Genomic DNA, 20,753 nt, shown 5'->3' on the forward strand with positions numbered 1-20,753 from the left:
CTTTCCTATTATACTGAACGTGCTGTTTAAGTTGGAATGACCTGCCTTGTTCTGTTGCAAATTACCTCTTCTTTCCTTGACCTACCTATATTTCTTACTGTTGAATTGACTTTGTGGTTTAAGCTGTATAGAAACCGACCCCTTATTTCAGTATTCCACTTTCCTTGCCACTCTTCTATTGGTTTACTCCAAACTGTTACCTTGACCTCTGATTTGATTAATGGGACTTGTAAATGTATGGTGTCTCTATGTAAAGATTGTTTTGCTAATCTGTCCACCTCCTCGTTCGCCCTCAGACCTACATGTGCCAGAACCCACATTAACCCAATGGACATACCTTGTCAAATGAGTCTGGAATGAGCTTGTTATTCTTTGAACAGAATATCTTGTCAGCTGGAGTTGATGGAGCTCAGGCTCTTGAGAAGTGAAACATAATTAGAGCAGTGTTTCCTGGTTTATTCTGCGCTACCCACTGCAGAGCCAAAAGTACTTCCAGCATCTTCACTGAGTAGACTCCAAGATAATTTGAGTTTGTTTTATTCCAACAACTTTCCTGTGTGGAACTGAAAAAGCTGTTGTCTGATGTTCTCGATCTTTTGACCCATCTATATATACTTATTGGGAGCAGTGCTCTCTTACATGGACTGAAAATGCTGCTAACAGGTCCACATTCCCTTTCTCTGTCTGCGGTGCTGTTGTGTCCATGGCTCAATCTCTGGAATAACTACTGTTGGGCTCAACTTGATTTATTAACCCCCATTTTCTCTGCATATATTTTGCCAGCCCACCAGAAGCTTGGTCCTCTGCCTGGTTCCCACCACTCCTGTATTACCACTTTTGTGGGGTGTTGCTCTTTATGCCCTTTGAGGTTAGCCCAACTGCTTTCTTCTAATATCTAGTGGCATCTCTCCTGCCAGAACCTGCAGGGCTGTGAAAGGGGTTAACTTCACCACTCTACCACACTGTGTCAGAGCTTTTATCTTAAACTTTTTCAACAGTTTTTGAGGCTGAACCATATATCACACCACCATAATCAAGCACAGAGCAGATCATTGCCACATAGATAGTTTCTAATGAAGAGAAGTTTATATTTTATACTTCAATCATTTGCATGAATCTGAGTACTAGCACTAAGCAGTTGTCATTAAAATAAGACTGCCTGAATAATAGTGTGACAAACATAACATAAATTCTGGTGCAAATCAGGTTATAATAGTGACATAACAGTAACAACAGTAAAATATTTACATATACCCACTGTGAAAATATGCATTTTATGGCATTCATCCACTAGACGTGGGAGTTTTATCACAGGAATATTATGAATCACTAAAAGGCTTCATTTGTTTTGAAGGGAAAGTTGCAAAAATAAAACTTTCATTCAAAAGCGCATGTATATGTCTGCCCCATATAAATGACATAACACTTCCCTCTTCTTGATATGAAACATACTGCTGCTCAAAATGTCCTGGTCTTCTATTTATGGTGACTTGAATTGGAAAAAGGCATGGAGAATATCAGACAAATATTGAATTAACGATGAAATGAGGTGTTGTCTGAATATCAATTATTCTTGTGATTTCTGCGGTTTAAACAAAGAAACACATTTTCACTTATTTTTCCATGTATATATGTATTCCAAAAATTTTGGATTGATATGCAAAACTTTTGATCTGGAAAAAACAGGAAAAATGGTCCATGCTTTATGGTAGTGATATTTTATTTTATTTTATTTATATTAAATATATTTATATCTATATTCATTTATTTTAAAATAACTCAATGGACAAGAATTTTAGCTTTTTAAGTCAACTGATTATATTTTTTGGCAAATTTCATACACATAAAATGAAATGAACCAATAGAAAAACAAACTTAACTTTGTTATAATTGATATTACAATTCTCCAGTCAAGCTGCAAAATAAAAAAGCAACAAAGACTCAAACAATAATTGAAATGAAATTATTGACTAATATTACGTGATTATTAATCTATACCCCTTTATTTATTTATTTATTCCTCCTCTTATGTATTAGTTTGCCTTTATTAAATGTAAAAAGCTTCTTGCACAACCCCTTTACTGAACGTTTTTATTTTATTTTATATTTTTATGTCATAATTTAATTTCCTGGCACTTTGTTTCCTCTTTTTGTTCTTCATACTTGTTTATATGTTACTGTTTTTTTGAGTTTGACTGTTGTCAGTGGAGTTGAGAAAAACAAACAAACAAGAAAACAAACAAATATTAGCTACTCCATTTGTACATTTATTCACAAATAATGACCTTGGTGATAAAAATAATGGAGCTACATACTATCCTGAGCTCACATTTTCAGTGTGTGGAACTATAATCACCGCAGTGTGTCTCACCCGAGCAAATATATGCGAGGGACGCTCTTGCGGAATTTGCTATTCACGTAAACGGATCCGCACAATTCACGGCCCGCGCTCGTTGCTAGTAGCAACCAGAAGAGAACACAGCCGACTACGCAAAGTGCGTAAATCGACAGCGGTGGTTGGTTCAGTCATAACAGTGGAGCAGGCTCTCTGTAACTGGGCGGTGGTATTAGCAGGTGATGTGACTTTTATATTTTACGACGATATCATTTCTGAAGTGAGAAAATCCTACATTACAGCAGCATCGTAAATGTCAACAACCATAGTCACCAACATCATCTATCAGCTATCAGACGCTACCAATCAACGCCATTGATCTGAATCGTCTTTTGACAACGCCGTTATCTCACTGCATTACAGAGTGGACAATAACGTGGAAAAATGGCGAGGCGGAGGATCACACAAGAAACCTTTGATGCTGCTGTCCGGGAGAACATGGAGGAGTTTGAGATGGATCCTGATGAAGCTTTGAGGGAAGCTGTGGAGCAGTTTGAGTCTCAAGGTAACAGGACACTCTCGTCTGCAAGAACACCTCTCTGGTAGTTCAGTGATGTACGGTGCTCATGGCGAGCTTAAATATTAAAGTTATTGGGGAGAAACTAAGCTAGTTATGAAGTATGAAGAAGTGCATGTGTACACTTTGCACTTGGAAAGAGGTAAAATTGTTGATGGCCATATTAGAGCCAATAATATACCATATATATGTATATATACGGGTATATAGACGGATGACAAATTAAAGGAATAAACAACATGAAGTGTCTTAGTAAGGTGTTGGGCCACAAAGTGGCGCCAGAACAGCTTCAATGCACCTTGGCATTGATTCTACAGTCTCTAAACTCTACAGGAGGGATGAACACCATTCTTCAAAAAGATATTTCCTCATTTGGTGTTTTGATGATAGTGATGGAGAGCGCTGTCTAACACGTCAGTCCAAAATTTCCCATAGGTGTTCAACTAGGTTGAGATCTGGTGACTGCGAAGGCCATAGCATATGATTCACATCATTTTCATACTCATCAAACCATTCAGTGACCCTTCATGCCCTATAGATGAGGTCACTGTCATCCTGAAAGAGACCACTCACATCAGGATAGAAATGTTTCATCATAGGATAAAGAACAACTTTGTATTGATTTGCAGTGACTCTTCCCTATAAGCGGACAAGTGGACAATGCCAGCAAAATGCCCCCCAAAGCATAACAGAGCTATCAGATCCCCTCACTGTAGGGGTCAAGCATACCAGTTTTTCCTTTAATTTGTCACCCATATATACATATATATATATATATATATATACTGACATATAACAATATCTGCACTTATGTCAGCCAATAACTAACAAGAAATAGCATAATTTGTGTAGCAGAGAGCTTATTTTTCAACTATAAAGTGTCCCGCTCTCTACATATCTTGGCCACAATCATTTAGAAAACCTTATGTAATAGTGCTCATGTTAAATAAAGTAGAGCTAATTATATATTATTATTGGGTTGTTTTTTTTTAACTCAAAAATTGTTATCAGTATCAGCCTAAAAAAATCCAATATTGACTGAACATTAGCCCTAACTGCAGATGCTGAGGTCACTAAAATCCCTAATTTATGTAAATGGAAAGAAGAACGGCCTCAAAAGTCACGACAACATGTCCAAATGTATCTATAATGGATCCAAATGGATCTATAATGCATGGGCCGGCATCTCACTCAAACTAGAAGGTCTGACGATTGGTGTGCATAGTGGCATAATGGTGAGGAAATATGTGGAGAGAAAAATGTTGATGCCTAACCTGATGATACATTTTGCATCTTATGATGATTCCAAAATGTTAAAGCATTCATACAGACTACTGAAATGTTAAAGGGCTGTCTGATGAACACTAGGATACATTAAAATGAACTCAGTGGCCTTTCAGACCACTGAGTGACCACAGAGGTGTTCAAATATAAACACCTCTGTACCTTTATGGGGAGGTTATACAATAATTTCCACCTCCTTCACCTCTTAATAAACTGATGGCTTCTGTTATAAACAAGGGTCCAGTATCCCACACACAAAGTTAGGCTGCAGTATGACACCTCCCTCGAAGTGTGCAGTTTAGTGCTGCTTTGTTGAAGGGAGCACACACACACATACACACCTGTGCGGCTGCCAGACAGGTGTGGCCAGCCTCTGCATGCTAGCTGTATGCTGTAAGTTGCGAATAGATTCAGGTCCTTCTCTGTTTTGTACTTGATAATTTGATGTGTGTCAGAGTATTAACTCTAATCTGATTTGTGGATGCAGGTGTTGACCTCAGTTGTATTGTCAAAGCTGTACCAGCTGTGTCATCCGATGATAAACAAGAAGAGCAAACGCATGAGGTCTTACAGGTGAGTCTTTAGTTGAAAGAGGAATGTTAACTGCAAAAGTGTGTGTTCTCACTCTACAGTTACCTCGTCTTGGTTCATGTGTTTTTCAACCTGCAGGTGTTGGAGGCCCTACGGATTGGAAAAGACTCTGCTGGTGTTACAGAGGTCACAGCAGATATAAAATGCTTCACTGAGCAATGTTCACTTGGATTTGCTCAGAGGTACCTGGCTGCTCAAAAAGATGCCTACCCCATAATCCTATCGTACTGCAAAAAGAGTGTGGAGGAACGGGAAGCTGTGTTGGCCGCCGTGTCTGCCCTGGCTGCACTGACAGATGGACAGCCAGACCTGTTAGATGCAGAGGGCCAGAAGTTCCTTTTAGACGTCCTGAAGAAGTACCGGGCAGATTCCTCTGTGACGTGTGTAGCTATCTGCGCAGTACGTCACTGCTGTTTGAAACACGAACAGAACAGGCAGGATTTGGTGAAAGGCGGCGTCCTGCCTCTGCTAACCGGTGCTGTTACACAGCACAGCGGATGTGCTGCGCTGGTTAAGGAGGCCTCTGCAGCGCTCAGGGTCATGACCTTTGATGATGATGTCCGAGTTACGTTTGGGCACGCTCATGAACACGCCAAGATTATTGTTTTAGAACACAATGGACTGAAGGTCTTAATTGAGGCTGCGAAAGGTAAAACCAGCTGATCACTGATTTATTTGAGGTTCAGCTACCATGTTTTTTTTAAATCAGATGTTTTTAATTATGCAATTTGCATTTCATTAATGTAATTTCTTTATTTCTTGTGTTTCTCCTCCACAGCTCACACTGATAATACTGTTCTGAGTGAGCTGTGTGCAACTTTGTCCCGTCTGGCTGTAAGAAACGAGTTCTGTCAAGACATCTGTGATCTGGGAGGATTGAAACTGATGATGACGCAGCTTGCAGACAACTATGAGTCACCGGTAGAGTACAAAAACAAAACAAAACAAGGGATTGTGAATAAAATTATTCAAGTTTCAAATTCCATGTTAATTCTCATTGAGCTGGTTTTCCCCTTGCAGGAGTTAGTTCGGCAGATCCTGAGCGCTATACGAGCTGTGGCAGGAAATGATGACGTGAAAGACGCTGTTGTCAGTGCAGGTGGAGTTCAGCTCATTGTCATGGCCATGAACAAACACATGAGCAACTCTGCTGTAAGTTAAATGTCATACCTACATGCTTAGCGTCTGTCAAAGAGTTTGATCAAGCATCTATTACAGATGTTTTGAATAAAATTAATTTGAATGCAAAATAAATTCAGCAAATATCCTAATAAGATAATGTTCATATTGTGCTGTAGGTGTGTGAGCAGGGCTGTGCATGCCTCTCTGTGCTTGCTTTACGTAAACCCAACAACTGCAAAGTCATCATGGAGGACGGAGGAACCATGGCTGCTGTGCAGGCTATGAAGTCACATGCTAATGTGGCCAATGTGCAGGTAATATTTCTGTTGATCATTAATAATTAATAGGCTTACTTGAAAAAACAGACCTCATGAAAGTCTACTAACTGTCTATTGTCTTTGTTTTCCTTCTTTATAAATAGAAACAGGCCTGTATGCTGTTGAGAAATCTGGTTTCACGTTTGCGTAACTTGAGCCAACCAATCCTGGAGATGGGAGCGGAGGCCCTGATAGCACAGGCACTACAGACCCATCAAGACTGTGGTGATGTGGGTAAAGCAGCCCTCAGAGATCTGGGATGCAAGGTGGAACTACGAGAGCTGTGGACCGGCAAACATGGCAGCCTCACCAACTGAGGGTGGAGGAGAGCAGCTCTGAAAACTTAACATCTCTACCATGAGTTTGCCTGAAATTCATTTGCCAGGCAAGATGTCACATTCTTAATCCGAGCATAAATATTTGTGATGTTCGTACGTATAGCCAGTAGTTGAAACAGATGCACACGTGTTGAGCTGCACATATCTTAGACATACTTGTAGAGTTAAGTTGTTGCAGAGGAGGATTTTGAGGAGAGCTGCAACTAATGATTATTTTCATTTGCAATTAGTCTGTTGATCATTTTCTTCTAATTTGGTCTATAAAATTGTGAAAAGGCCCGTCACAACTTGCCAAAGGCTAAGAGGACATCTTCCAACAATTAGCTTTGTCTGACTGACATTCCAAAACCCAATAATGTTCAAATTACTTTGATGCAAAACAGAGAAAAGTAGTAAATCCTAACATTTGAGAAGCTGGTACCTTGAAGTGCATTTTTGTCTGGAAAATGACTTAAGCGACTGATCAATCATAAAAGTAGTTGTTCCATTGATTGAGAAAATTGTTTAGCTTGACTTGTGCACTGCACCAAGCCATCAGTCCCACACAACATTTTTCCAGGTTGAATATATCCTTTTCAACTTTGGTTTTTGAAGTCTAAATAGGTCACAACAGTCCTGTTTTACATATTTTATTTGCTGTTAATATTTCATCTGTAACAAATTTATGCTGATGAGATGTTAAATGTACATTTGTGTGTTTTGTGCCATGAGTAAATATAAGTGTATTTGCTGCTATGCAAATAGATTAACTGCACTGTTTTGTGCAGACTCCATTCCCATGTTGGCAGAGCCAAATTTTAACATGTATTGACTGCCTTATTTTGTACTGGCACTTAACATTTCTTCTTCATGAATATTAAAACAGCCCCAAGTCAAGGTTCACTTACTAGCTTTATCTGGCATTTTCAGCTGTATGGCAGAGTCTTCATCAATGGATGGAGTTGGCTCAGTTGTCATGGAAATTGATATGTTGACATGTGAGCCAGGCAGCTGTTTCATTTCATTCATAGCAATTTAACCCTTCACGTCCATGTTGGCTTTAAAGCTAAGAATGAAAGTTAATTGACCTTTGAAACTGTACTTGGACAAATAATCACCAACTCAAGTACCATTTCATCCAAGACGTTGTGAGTAAGTGTGAGCAAACTCCATCTGCAGATGAGAACCATGTGAGACAAATGGCAGGCCTAGGTAAAGCCAGAATGTGGACTTTGGAGTGGGACGGGTTTTTTTGTCAAGTTTAATATTGTTTTTTAGTTGATATTTAACATTACAATGTTAAACTTCAATCTCTGAAAATAAAGAATGACCATTGACAACATATATTCTGCATGATTATGATAAAACCCAGTTTTGGTGCTTCACATTTATCTTTTTGTGTGGGTGTGTTTTATGTGTGTTAATGTGTTTATTTGCCGAGACTGATGCTAAACTCATAAGGAAATTAAGCTTTCAGTGTACTTAATGGACAGGAAAAACCTCAGAAGAAAGGATAGTACACCCAAGTTGTTGCCAAGTGTCTCCTACTCACGCCCCTCTAACCGACCTATCCAAGCACGCCCCACCTCACTGGGACTTCATTTCCCACAATCCCACCGCACTCGTCCTTGTCAAACCAAACCTCGCTGTGGTCAAGCTAACTACCCCTGGTCGCTGTCAGGAAGAGTAACGGCAGAAACACAACAGCATGGACGATACCAGTCACTCAAAGTCACTGCTGGACTAATGAAAGTGAGAAATATGTGGAAGACAGTGCCTTCAGCACCGGGAGACATTTTTATCAACTCAAGTTTACTCTCAATATTATCACTACGCCGTTGACGAAACTACGTTAGCGTAAGTAGTAACTGATGAAGCGGCAAGCTAACGGCTAGCTATCGTTATCTAACTAACCTGCTGCTTGGCTCATTTGAGTGTTAGAGGAGAGCTTCAGTTCAGAGAAACGTGCTAACGACTAGAAATAACGCACCCGGTGAAGGATACCAAAACTTCTTCGTGCTTGTGTCAACATTTGTCAGGTAAGAGATGTAACTGTTAGCTAGTGTTTGTACCTAGTGACAGCTGGCTGCAAAGGGTGTCTGTGTTATGTTGGTGGACAAGTTTAGACATGACTGGGAGTCGGAGAGACAAGAAAAGAAGCATGATAAGTGTTTTATGAATGTCAGATTACTCTACAGAATTAATATCACATTTTATTTGAGGTTATGCTGTGTCAGTGTTAGCAGAGGTGATTTAAATAACAATCAAATTTCCAATGAAAATGGTAGCATGTGGGATAAAATGCTGTGACAAAACAGTCAAAATACAACAGCCATCAACACCACAAACAGGCTGCTACAAAAATGTCTAACAGAACATGAATTATTATTGTTATTTATCCTTTATTTAGTCAGGAAGGTCCCATTTAGATACAGGATCTCTTCTTCCAGTGAGTCCTGGTTAAGATGGCAGCAAAAGCAGTTTCACTTAAAAAACAATTTCGCATGATGAAACACATACAATTATTTAAAGCTACACAAGGGAAAGAGTAAAAGAAGAGAAGCATACAGGCCATACCATTGATAAAACAGTCCACCTCAAGTCAAGGTTATATAAAACAGCAGCATGTTTCCTTCAGGGCAGCTTGTAAAAGACCTTTAAAGGTATTTAAAGAAGGAAGTGTTTCTACACATGCAGTCTATCCCTGAAATGTTCAGGAACATTTCCTGCATGCAGTCATGTGTGAATGGGAGCAGGGATCGATATTCAGGGAAATCTGTACTACCAATTTCCCACCTAGTAGCATTTCAGGGAAAGAGGCTTTAAGTAATGCAGCTCATTCCATGCCCAAGATGCAAAAAAAGGAGAAAGCAGTTTTACCAGGAGCGCACCCTGGGGACATTTAAAAGAATCCAATTAGTAGATCTAGTGCTGTAGTTGCTGGTATGATAGGATAAAAGGCTGGACGTATAAGTAGGTAGTTTACTTGACAATGTCTTGACAATAAATAGCAACGTGTATTTTCCTCCTCTGGTATAGAGAGGACCGTCTTATAGATATCATAAAAAATACAATGTTGAGTGCATGAGCCTGCACTTGTTACTGTACAAAACATAATGCAGCTTGATGTGCAGAATCAAGTTTTTTAAGTAGGGATAAAGTTGCATGCATGTAAATGACATCACCATAATCTAATACAGATAGAAATGAGCTTTGCACAATTTTCCTTCTAGCTTCAAATGGAAAGCATTTCTTTTTAATGGAAAAAAAATCCCAGTTTAGGCCTAAGCTTTTTCAATAAATTTCAATATGCATAATCAGCAACCATTTTGATAATGGATCGATCAATAAGTCAGTTATGATGTGAGTATTTGCTGCTTTTATCTGTTTTATATCATTGGACATTGAATATATTTGGGTTTTGGACTATTGGTCTGACAAAACAAGCTATTCAATGATGTTATCTAGGTCTCAGGAAAATTGTAATAATTATTTTCTGACAGTATTTTGTGAATTTAATGAGTACTCTAACTCCATACATAACGAGTCTCACAAAGGTAGCATTTACTGTATGGATATTAAATAGGAATATATTATGGTTGCTGCCTTATTTTCTTGTCCATATGCATGTGTCTACACAGAGTTACTATAATTCTATAATTTACTAATATACTATACACTATAATTCTCAGTCAATTATTATTGATATCTTAGCATATTCTTATTTTACTGATATACTGGTATTTTACTGACAACCATGTAGGTAACCCAGCTGAAAGGAGGTTATACACGTACATTTCTCACAAAAACAGTTCAGCAAACAAGATGCTGTTACTTATTAATCACTATTAATCCACATACAGTGCTATAGATCAACACAACTATCTCCATTGCTATGTGTTTAGCATTGGAAAGACGTATTTGATTGTAGATGTCTTGTGGGTAAATCCTGCAGCCTAGCCCGAGGGATACCAAACAGACTAGCTAACAGTCAGGAGGAACAAGGGACTGTAAAATGATATGCATGGGGAAGGAGGCTGTAGGGAGGGGTGAGGGACAGGCTGTGAATAAGGACAGTGGATTAGGTGAAAGGGGACACATGAGGGGTCTAAATGCTCATTTGAGGATCTGGCTTGAAGCCCTCTTGTACTGATGCCAATACTAGTTGCCCATGACTACCCTGCTTTTCAGCTCTCATAGCTTTCTCTCTTTTCTTGATCCTCTTCACTGTTGCTAAACCTCTCGAGGTGAATTTTCCTCAATAATTTCTATTTAGCCTATATGTAACTAGAGCTGCCACGATTAGTCAATTGCCAACTATTTTGATAATAGATTTGTTGTTTTGAGTAATTTTTGAAGAATAATGTCCAAATTCTCTGGTTCCAGCTCCTGAAATGTGAATAGTTTCTTTAGTCTTCTATGATAGTAAACTTAATATCTTTGAGTTGTGGACTGTTGGTCGGGACAAAAGAAGGAATTTGAAAACGTCACTGTGAGCGACATTTTTTTTTTACCATTTTCTGACATTTTATAGACCAAATGACTAATGGATTAATTGAGTAAATAATTGTCAGATTGATCAATAATGAAAATAACTGTTAAGTTAAGTTATTGCTAGTTAATAAGTTTAATAATAAGAAAACATTGTCTGCTTCCAGTTAATCAAATGCAAAGATTTGTTGTTTTCATCTGCTTCATATCATTGTGATCAAACTAACTTTATTATTCAAACAATTGCTCAGATATATAACTTGACCGATATATTGGCCAGGCAGATGTTAGCTTATCACAGAAATATTTGTACTGGTATGTGTATATGACAGCTGATAAGTAACAAGAAATTGCAGTACAGAAATGTCAACGGTATGTTTGAATTAGTTTAGATCAATACATATAGTATATGTCATAGTCAGAATTCTATAATAACCACATTTAAGTGAAAAATGTTGGTTTGTGTCATTTTCTTATGTAAAATATTTGTCGACTTTAGAATTGTAATTAAAATTAAGATGGTTTGAGCAATGATTTGCTGTAAACCAGAGTGTCTGGGAGGGTTGAAGGTTGCATGAATAGGTGATTGTCCAGTAAAATGATTAGCTCACTACAAAATATGCAGACATCATTGTTTGTTAAGCAGTTTGATTGACACAGATAATGTTCTTCTTCTAAAGTTCATTTCATGGAAGTTTATCAACTATGTTGACCTGAATGTACTGATTGTACAAAGATGTGGTAAGACTGTGTAATCTTGTTAATGTTAGCATGGGAGAGGCTTCAATGAACACCTTTCACCTACAAGTCCTCAACTCCGTCCTTCAAGAGATATTTTTGGGCGTTACTTAGCTCTGCTTTTCTCAGTCTTTATATATCCTTCAAAGGTGTGACAGTCGGTGAAACGTAACTGGATAATTCCTCAGGTGACTATTCACAAGAGCAGTGGTTTCCAAAGTGAGTGTCATGACACCATGGGGTTCATTAAGGGCAGGCAAAGGGTGCCGCCATATTTTTTTATTTTTTATTTTAGCTGTACGTTTGCACATTCACAGTTATCCCTCATAGCTAAGACTGGTGACAAAAGCTCATGGTTGCCAGATGCATCATGCTGTCTAATACCTCAGTTTAATAGTTACTGTCAGAGCAAGTGATGGAAGGATTTGTCACTGTAAATATAGAGCTCGAAGAAATGCTGGTACATGTCAGCCCTCAACACCTTGTGAGGCAACTGAACCTTAGCAGGCCAAAATAACAAACCAAAGTGTGTAGTGAAACCTACCTGGCTAATGGCTTTTCATGGATTAAAAAAAAGGAATTAAAAACCACTATGAATGGGGTGCCATATGCCATATGAATGGAAACCACTGAACTAGAAGTGCATATTGTTTTTACAGTTTATTGTTTGAAGATAACCGTCCTCCGTCAGCCATCATATGCTGACATGACACTGCTTTAGTCAGCAGGAGGAACGCAAATAATTAAACCAGAACAGATTTCTGTGCTTAAAGGTTTACACAGAGTTAGATATGAATAGTTTGCTGCTCATTATCTTCATTTGTGGGTACTGCTACATTACAATTCCCTAATGATTCATAGTCATACATGATGCAGTGACCTGAGAGAAGAAGAGAGCTAAACATTTAACCTGAAACTGACCTATCTCTCTCTCTCTGACCTCTCGCTCTCCTCTGTAGCTCTCGGAGCCTGCAGTTGCTGCCTCGCTGGTGGTCGAATTCATGAACGTGCTCCGTGACAGCCGTGTATAGTCCTCAGGGATGGGGAGTGGAGTCCAGGAACAACGGGCATCACTCACACAGGGAGAAGTGCTGCCCCTGGCTTCGTCCAGTCAGTCAGAGGTGAGCTATGAGGTGAAATCTTATTATTTTCTGGTGATCTTCATAGTCAGAAAGGAAGATTCTTCAGTGTTTGTATTTTATCTGAGCTAAACTCAGTGGCCTAATAGTTCAGTCTTTAGTTCATTTAAGGGCGTCTGGTCACATTTGTTTGTGAGCCGGGTAGTCAGACATCATTCATTATCCTTATGCAACCCTGGTTTAATTATCTACAGCAACCCAAACACAACTTTGTTCACGTCAGGACACAGTTGTTAATTTACAGGATTCACTTTGTTGGTGACCCTAAATGTGATTCCTCCATTGCTGTGCAGGGCCTGAAGCAGACTCAGTCTGTCCTCAACTCACTCTTCTCAGGGGCTTTAGCAGGAGCTGTGGCCAAGACAGCTGTCGCCCCTTTGGACAGGACTAAAATCATCTTCCAAGGCAAGTTGGATGCTCTCTGCTGACCTCTCTGAAGTGGAAACAGTTTTTAGATTTTTGTGGATTAAATGACCCACATGGATGACGTTAGTTTATATCTTGACTTGATGTCATGTTATAACTGTTTAAAGTGCTGTGTGATTATTAGAAAATGTGAATATGATGTCCCTAAAAAGAGAATAACTGAACTGTTAAACAACACAGCACACGTGTAATTTCTGTTGTATGTATGCTTTGTTTTTCAGTGTCTTCAGCGAGATTCTCTGCCAAGGTAGGTTTGATCTGGTGTTACGTAAATATATTAGATCATTTATTTCCTTTGCAGTTCACATAAGCAAAGTTTAACCTGACCTTAACAGCATATATTACAGGAACAAGACAAAACGTCTACTCAGTCTGAGTATGAGTATTTATATGTTTACAGGAAGCCTACAGGTTGATCTACCGCACCTACCTGAAGGATGGCTTCTTCAGTCTGTGGAGGGGCAACTCTGCCACCATGGTTCGGGTCATCCCGTATGCTGCCATCCAGTTCTGTGCACATGAGCAGTACAAAGGGCTGCTGGGAGGCTACTACGGCTTTCAGGGGAAGTAAGTGTCAGGTTGAATCTAATGCAGCTCATTTAAGATTTATTAACATGTTTCATGTGAAGTTATAAAAACTTAAAAGGCTGATTGTAGATTTGTTTTCTTCGTTGTTCCAGGGCCCTGCCTCCACTTCCAAGGTTACTGGCCGGGTCTATGGCAGGCACCACAGCAGCCATGCTGACCTATCCTCTGGACATGGTGCGAGCTAGGATGGCTGTAACGCCAAAGGAAATGTAAAGACTTTTTTTTTTTTTAGCTGCAAATACACAATCATCAGTGAGTGTTAAGACACCTCAATACTGACTACAGCAAAGCAACACAACAGGCTGTATTAGTGTGTGTGGTTCTACAAGGTTCAGGTTTAAGATGAAATATGAAGCCATGAAACTGCACAGCAATTCCTCCCGACATAAAATTGTTATAGTACAACTCTCAAGAATCCTCACAGCAAAAATTTTTTTTTTTATCAAGTCTTAGATCTGTTAGGAATGATGTTTTTGTTGCTGACACTCTTGTAATTTTAGGTGCTGATTATTAACCAATATTCATTGCCAAAGAGTTGATAGCTGGTCTTAAAATTTGCCAGACTGTGTGCAAGTACAGATTCAGTTGAAATCTATGATCTAACAAGGCTATAAGAGAACATCAGAGTGTTTTCTGAATGAAAACAGAGTTTTCATCCATTTTTACACATCTGTAAAAACAAGCCTGCCCCTTTCATGACTACCTCCACTAATACTACCCACTAATGAAATGATATGCTTTGGTTTTGTTTCTCGTTTAGGTACAGTAACATCCTGCACGTGTTTGTGCGGATTTCTCGAGAAGAGGGACTGAAGACGTTGTATCGAGGTTTTACCCCCACCATTCTGGGTGTTGCACCCTATGCTGGTCTCAGCTTCTTTACCTATGAGACACTAAAGAAATTACATGCAGGTACTGCATTAGCACAACCACGTCCTGTGTATCCATGTGTTAACCTACAACCACTTTCTTTCCTCAACGTACACTCACCTCCAGTCTTGTTGTTTGTATATACAAACACTTGTTCCTCGGCCCTCATACCTTCAATGCTTCTCTCCCATGTAGAGAGAAGTGGACGCCCGCAGCCCTACTCATATGAACGCCTGGCCTTCGGAGCCTGCGCTGGTCTCATCGGTCAGTCGGCGTCTTATCCTCTGGATGTGGTGCGACGGCGCATGCAGACTGCAGGAGTCACAGGTCACACGTACGGCACCATCCTGGGCACCATGAGGGAGATAGTATCTGAGGAAGGGATTATCCGCGGACTCTACAAAGGTCTCAGCATGAACTGGGTCAAAGGGCCCATCGCGGTGGGGATCAGCTTCACCACCTTTGATCTTACTCAGATTCTCCTGAGGAAGCTGCATCAGATGGGCTATACGGCTCGATAATGTCGAGGAAAGGAGGAAGACGGGGGGATAGCAGGATGAGGAGGAGGAGTGTCCCCTTAGGCCCTCTGAGGAGAAACTGAGAGAGTGACGAGTGTGTAATCGCTGGATGGAAGAAAAAACACACACACACACTGTCTCAGGATGCGTGGGTAATATTAATGTATTCTCCCGCTTTATCTGTGTGCAGCAGGAGATGTTCTGTCCCTGTTGGCGTGAGGTATGTTGGATGGTACTGAGTACCTGTACACACTGTTGTCATGTACATCTAAGTGCAATACGCTCAGTGATTTTATGTGTATATGTGTGTACACTTAAATTATAACGCTCCCGCCCTCGTGGACCAGACCTGCGAGTGTGTTTCCGTTAGTCAGAGAGTTCTGAGGTTCACACACACACACACACGCACTGAGGTCTCCCATCTGCCTTGTGTCCGCTTAAAACTGACACCTTCCAATGCAATGCAGGTTGCCACTCATTTAACTTTTAAGATGCATTTGACTTGACAAGAGTAAAATATGCCCCCTTGAGATTTGTTTTGTTGTGATTGAGTTTGTTTTAAGGAATTATACCAAAGGTGAAGATATGAGCTAGCTGCAGATTATATATGGTGTTAGCATATTTAGGCACAAACGTTCTCAGAGTATGACTGAAGAGCAAAAAATCTTGCCCAGCACAGAGGAAGCAGCATCGTTACTGCTGTCACACAGTCAGTTTTTGTTTGAGTTGAATATCACATTGGGTCTTGTATGAGTTAAACAGAGCTTCTACAGATTGAATTTACAGAACCAAGACTTTCATTTGTAGTTTAGCTGCTGCAGTGACTGCAGACAGATGAGCTATATGTTTATGCCAGTGCCAACATATGAGGTGTAAAGAGTGCCCATATTATTTTATGTTTGTTTTTTTACTGTAATCATATCATGGGCATTTTAAAATATATTGTGAATTTTTGTTGTCTGAATTATTGATAAAGGTGATAAGACAGATTTCAGTCAAAAGATAATAATTGAGAAAAGAAGCTAAATCTGACAGCAGACAGTTAAAACAGGTTATTACAAACATGAGATTACACTCATTTAACATTTTATTAGGAACACTGGTACAATATAATGTAATCAAATAGCCCTTCAATGAATATCATCATATAAAAGTTTATGATGTATGTTGTTGCTGACATTGTGTGAGAGGCATTGATTCAACTCTGGTCATTTTTTGAGTTTTATTGTTTTAGAGTTCAGTATATTGTGCAGTTTGGCCTATATTCTGTCCCCCAATGAAAATCAATGTTGGAGTCACACACATACAAAAATTGTCTTCCGTTTGTTGTCAGTAAGGCAGCTGCAGGACGTCTTTTGCTGCCGTTCATGCTTGTTGTGTTAAAATAATTTTTGACAGACTCATAACTTTTAGTTTGAGTGGATTTTTCCTTTTAAACATTCATCAAAGAGTTGTAGCAGTTTTTGCTAATGAATTAACTTGACTGGAAATATGCACACATTTAGTGAGGAGATGATTTGAGTTCTCTGTGATAGTTTGATATAATTTAGTTGTGTCAGTATTTTAACTTACCTCAACACAAGCAAATGTTCATGATGTGTTATGTGGAGCCGTGTCAAAATGGGATTTAGTTTGCATTTCACCGTCCGTGAGGCAGTGTAACATTTCAACAGCGCTGATGCCGGCTTACAGGTGTTGAGGAGTGTCAATAGTTTCTATACTTAGAGCACACAAACGCAGGCAGGACTGTTGAGCTGAGTGAGCAGCTGAGTGCAGAGCCAAGTGGAGCAGAGGGCATGAAAGTGTCATCAGAATAAAGCAGAAAGTTTCCCCTGTTAAACAGATCTGAAGATCTCAACTGAAACCTGAAAAACAAACAATAGCCTGTGTATTTTTAAGTCTACTAGGGCTGCACAAATGATTATTTCTTATTATGGATTCATCTAAAAATGATTCTGACCAGCAGACAAGAAACCCAAAATATTAATTTTATGGTATTAAACAACAACTTTTTTGCATTTGTGAATCTAATCTGTAAATGTTTTCTTTTTTTGTTTTTTGCCCATCGGCTAATTGATTTTTCGACTGATTATTTTTGCTCTTGTGCTTGGTATCACTTAAAATATTTCTATGCTAATGCCAACATGATACTTGAATTTCGGTAGTAATTCCACAACAATCCCTTTTAATGCCCTAGTTTGAGGAATATAAACATGATTCCTTTAACAAAAGAAGCCAAAGTTCTCAAATGTTAAATGTTTAAACACAAGCAGTTGTATAAAAACTTTGGCCAAATAAAATACATCAGAAATTGTCTGATCAAAAATTAAATTAAGAAAATTACAAATCTGAGCGAGGATTTGTTGTCAGCTCTTGGTACTTGACTTTTAGGTTGACACCCAAAAAAATATTGAGTTTTGACAACCAGTTGTATTCAGCAGCATTCATTAAACTCATAACTGACCTGTAACCTGCCCCCGTCTGACCATCATCACCTCATTCAGCTCTCCGTTTGTTTTATGGATGTTGTGATTGTTTCCATCCATCATCAAACCAATCAGGACACACGTAGCGTTCTGCTTGAACACACCTGAACCCTGTCAGACCATATTCTCATCAGCATGAAACCACAATGCACTCTGGTTTACAGCACAACGAGGAGGCTGATATGCATCGGTACTGCTTCCTCTCTTTGCTTTTGCAGATTGTGACGCCTTGCAGCGCTCGTCTCCTGTCAGTTTACAGCTCTTATGTCTCTTGTCAGCTGCAGGTAGATGCAAATTAGTCTTTTAACATAAATGTTGTTATCCTTACCCCTTGCCTTAGCAGGAGGGAGATATGTGTAACTTAGCTTGAAAACCTGCAAGAGTGCTACTTGGGTGAAAATATAGAGTCACTGAAAGCTGAGTGAAGGTCCGTTACCGACTCTTTAAGTGCCTAGCAAGGAGTAGTAATGTTTTTACTATGACTGAGCTACTTTTACTAACCTTTTTGAAGGTTGCTGCTGTTTTCTAGCCTTGCTTCGGTCTTGAAGTTACAGATTTTTAAAGGGGCAGCAGATGGTTTGAAGTTTGGGGATTGTGACTGAATGTATACAGTTTTTGTATGTGAATTTTGTAATCTTATAAACTGCCTTGCAGGCTATTGCTGCCTAGGGTGAGATACATGATCCCTGGTTCCCTACGAATCCATTCCAACCAGTCTAGGACCCTGATTTCAATTGGAATAACATAAAGAGTAATGTGAAGTTATTGTCTCCCTGTTGATCGGCTTGTAGTTCAAAGATGATGAGTAGATACATGATGAAATACACTGTGACAGGGAGTCCATAACAAACTTTGAAAACCCCCTGACAATCATGAAATGCCAAAAAAGTATGTTTTTTTTTTTTTAAAGAAAATAACAATTTTAGCTGATTGCCTGCCAGCGGCTTAGTAAGAAGGAATACTGAAACACTACGACAACAAACTTGTGATTTTATTTGCTCTCGTGAAAAGCAAATTTACTTGTTTTGACCCTATTTGCGGGTAATCCCACATAGACGTGCAGACACACAATGCTACTGTATTTGCATGTTATAACAGATGATCTTGTATGTTTTTGTTACAGTGCAGCAGTGACACAACGGCTGTTTTGTAAATCCTCGTGATTTGTGCCAACTGAATGTATACCTACCTACTAATATCACACCCTGCGTCCAGTCTGTAGTGATGATGATGTATCTGTAGGAAAGTTTTGAAATATCAAATTCTCTAATAAAACTGGATGTTGATGAAAGACTGATACTTGTTTTTCTTGTGTGCCTGCATAATGTCTGTGTTTGCCTCTGGGGTAATTTTTGAAATAAAACTCAACACAATGTGTGATCCTCAAGGAACATCCTGACTTTACTGAAACATACTGTTACATAAAACAGTGGTGACAGAAATGTCAGAACCAGACCTCCATTACATCTTTATCATATCTATAAACTAACTTTACTGAAATATGAAAGTTTTATTAATTTCAAGTTAATTAAAATGTCTATTTTTCATTTTCAGACCATTTCTGAACTTATAAACATGACTTGAAGTCTTTAAATTTTAAATTATGAGTTGCATGAATGTGCAGCTGAGAGTTCACCTAACTCCTTAAATGAAATCTGTAAAGAAACATGATCAGCATGTTGGCCCAGCATGCATTGTTTGCATTGAAAACCATCCTTTTGTAGTTTGAGGGAAACACACTTTGATGAAAACTTGTGTCTTTAATAAAATGTAAAGATGAGACATGGTTGTTTCTTTTCATAGTAATGAAAACAATGCAAAACATGTTTGGGGTTTGGTTTCCAGATCAGTGTCCAGTACACTTAAATTTAACAGAGTCTATGATAGTAGCTCTGCCTGTTGATTTTGTGCTGACTCTGCACATTTTAACCTGTAAGTTTTTTTTGTGTGAAATGAAAAATGGACTCCTCAAACTGAGAAAATGTGAAAGGAAAGAAAGTTTGACTCTGACCTTTTGTCAGTATCACTTGTTGATTGAACTTAATACTTAAAGTTTATTGAACCTTTTATCTGTAGTTGAGTTAATTTATCTCAGTTTATTTTTAATTTTCACAATTCACCAAACTACTCTGAACTAATCAACTGAAGTTCAGTAAACTTACATTTTTAAGGCAGCAGAAGAACTTATGTTTCTAAGTTGAACCAGATTAAAATGTACAAGGTATTTGTATTATACATAAATCAAGCCCTAAATTTCAATTAAAACAAAGAAAAGAAAATAAATAAATTGAAAATGTGTACATAAGGCATGGTTATCTAACTCAGAACACTTAAAGATCCCCTCCAGACACATTTTACTACACATAAAAAATATTCTGCTTTGAATGATTAATTGTGTTAAATATGTTTTTTCCACAAAAAAAAAAAAAAAGTTCAAATACCTAAAAAGTCTTGTGTAAGTTGCATACTAGACCATGATGGGCTCCAAACCGCCAATTTAGGGTCCTGACAGTCTTTGTTGAACTGAACACACATAGTATGTAATGACATCAAATGGCCGCTAGAGGAGGCTCCGTCTCCATGAATGAGTGAGTTCCCTCGACTGTACTTCAGCAGATGGCCGGTAGGTGGCGGTGCAGCCCGGCGCTGGGAGCAGAGAGGAGGTGAGCTGGGTCAGATGCTCCTCTGAGGCCGCGCAGCCGCTTTGAACTTGACCGTGAACGCAGCACAGCAGCAAAGGCGTCCACAGCTGAGAAAACTGACAACAGACCCAACCAATTAAAATGAATCACATCATTAAAATTCACAGCGTGTCTCATATTAGCTTCAAATGTATCCAAATAGTCCAGAAATGAAATCCAGATGTATCTAAACGGTACTGTCTGTGCTCACTGAGCGCCTGTTGGCTATAAATCAGGAGAAATTCGGTTTAGTCCGGGTTTTTACTGTTTGAA

The 20,753-nt window shown here is 39.0% G+C and overlaps 2 protein-coding genes across 2 annotated transcripts; both read left to right on the forward strand.

Moving 5' to 3' along the window:
* The first annotated feature begins 2,452 nt into the window (after positions 1-2,452).
* On the forward strand, positions 2,453-7,887 carry armc6 (armadillo repeat containing 6). The gene is made up of 8 exons (XM_042428749.1): positions 2,453-2,574; positions 2,759-2,900; positions 4,684-4,769; positions 4,866-5,436; positions 5,566-5,708; positions 5,808-5,939; positions 6,086-6,223; positions 6,331-7,887. The coding sequence occupies exons 2-8, from the start codon at positions 2,780-2,782 to the stop codon at positions 6,541-6,543; spliced, it is 1,404 nt and encodes a 467-aa protein (XP_042284683.1). The 5' UTR covers positions 2,453-2,574; positions 2,759-2,779; the 3' UTR covers positions 6,544-7,887.
* Positions 7,888-8,178: 291 nt separating this feature from the next.
* Positions 8,179-19,093, forward strand: slc25a42 (solute carrier family 25 member 42). The gene is made up of 8 exons (XM_042429320.1): positions 8,179-8,582; positions 12,732-12,893; positions 13,205-13,316; positions 13,559-13,584; positions 13,738-13,904; positions 14,018-14,134; positions 14,686-14,837; positions 14,991-19,093. Exons 2-8 carry the CDS (start codon positions 12,813-12,815, stop codon positions 15,314-15,316), a joined length of 981 nt encoding a protein of 326 aa, XP_042285254.1. The 5' UTR covers positions 8,179-8,582; positions 12,732-12,812; the 3' UTR covers positions 15,317-19,093.
* Positions 19,094-20,753: the final 1,660 nt, after the last annotated feature.

Source organism: Thunnus maccoyii, chromosome 12 (genome assembly GCF_910596095.1).
Source record: "Thunnus maccoyii chromosome 12, fThuMac1.1, whole genome shotgun sequence".
Lineage (NCBI taxonomy): Eukaryota > Metazoa > Chordata > Actinopteri > Scombriformes > Scombridae > Thunnus > Thunnus maccoyii.

Excerpts from the sequence above, each read along its gene's own strand:
- armc6 (XM_042428749.1), top strand. The coding sequence starts at position 2,780 with ATGGCGAGGCGGAGGATCACACAAGAAACCTTTGATGCTGCTGTCCGG. Across the intron at positions 2,901-4,683 it reads GGAGCAGTTTGAGTCTCAAG|GTGTTGACCTCAGTTGTATT; the intron begins GTAACAGGACAC and ends TTGTGGATGCAG. Across the intron at positions 6,224-6,330 it reads CTAATGTGGCCAATGTGCAG|AAACAGGCCTGTATGCTGTT; the intron begins GTAATATTTCTG and ends CTTTATAAATAG.
- slc25a42 (XM_042429320.1), top strand. The coding sequence starts at position 12,813 with ATGGGGAGTGGAGTCCAGGAACAACGGGCATCACTCACACAGGGAGAA. Across the intron at positions 13,585-13,737 it reads CAGCGAGATTCTCTGCCAAG|GAAGCCTACAGGTTGATCTA; the intron begins GTAGGTTTGATC and ends ATATGTTTACAG. Across the intron at positions 13,905-14,017 it reads TACTACGGCTTTCAGGGGAA|GGCCCTGCCTCCACTTCCAA; the intron begins GTAAGTGTCAGG and ends TCGTTGTTCCAG.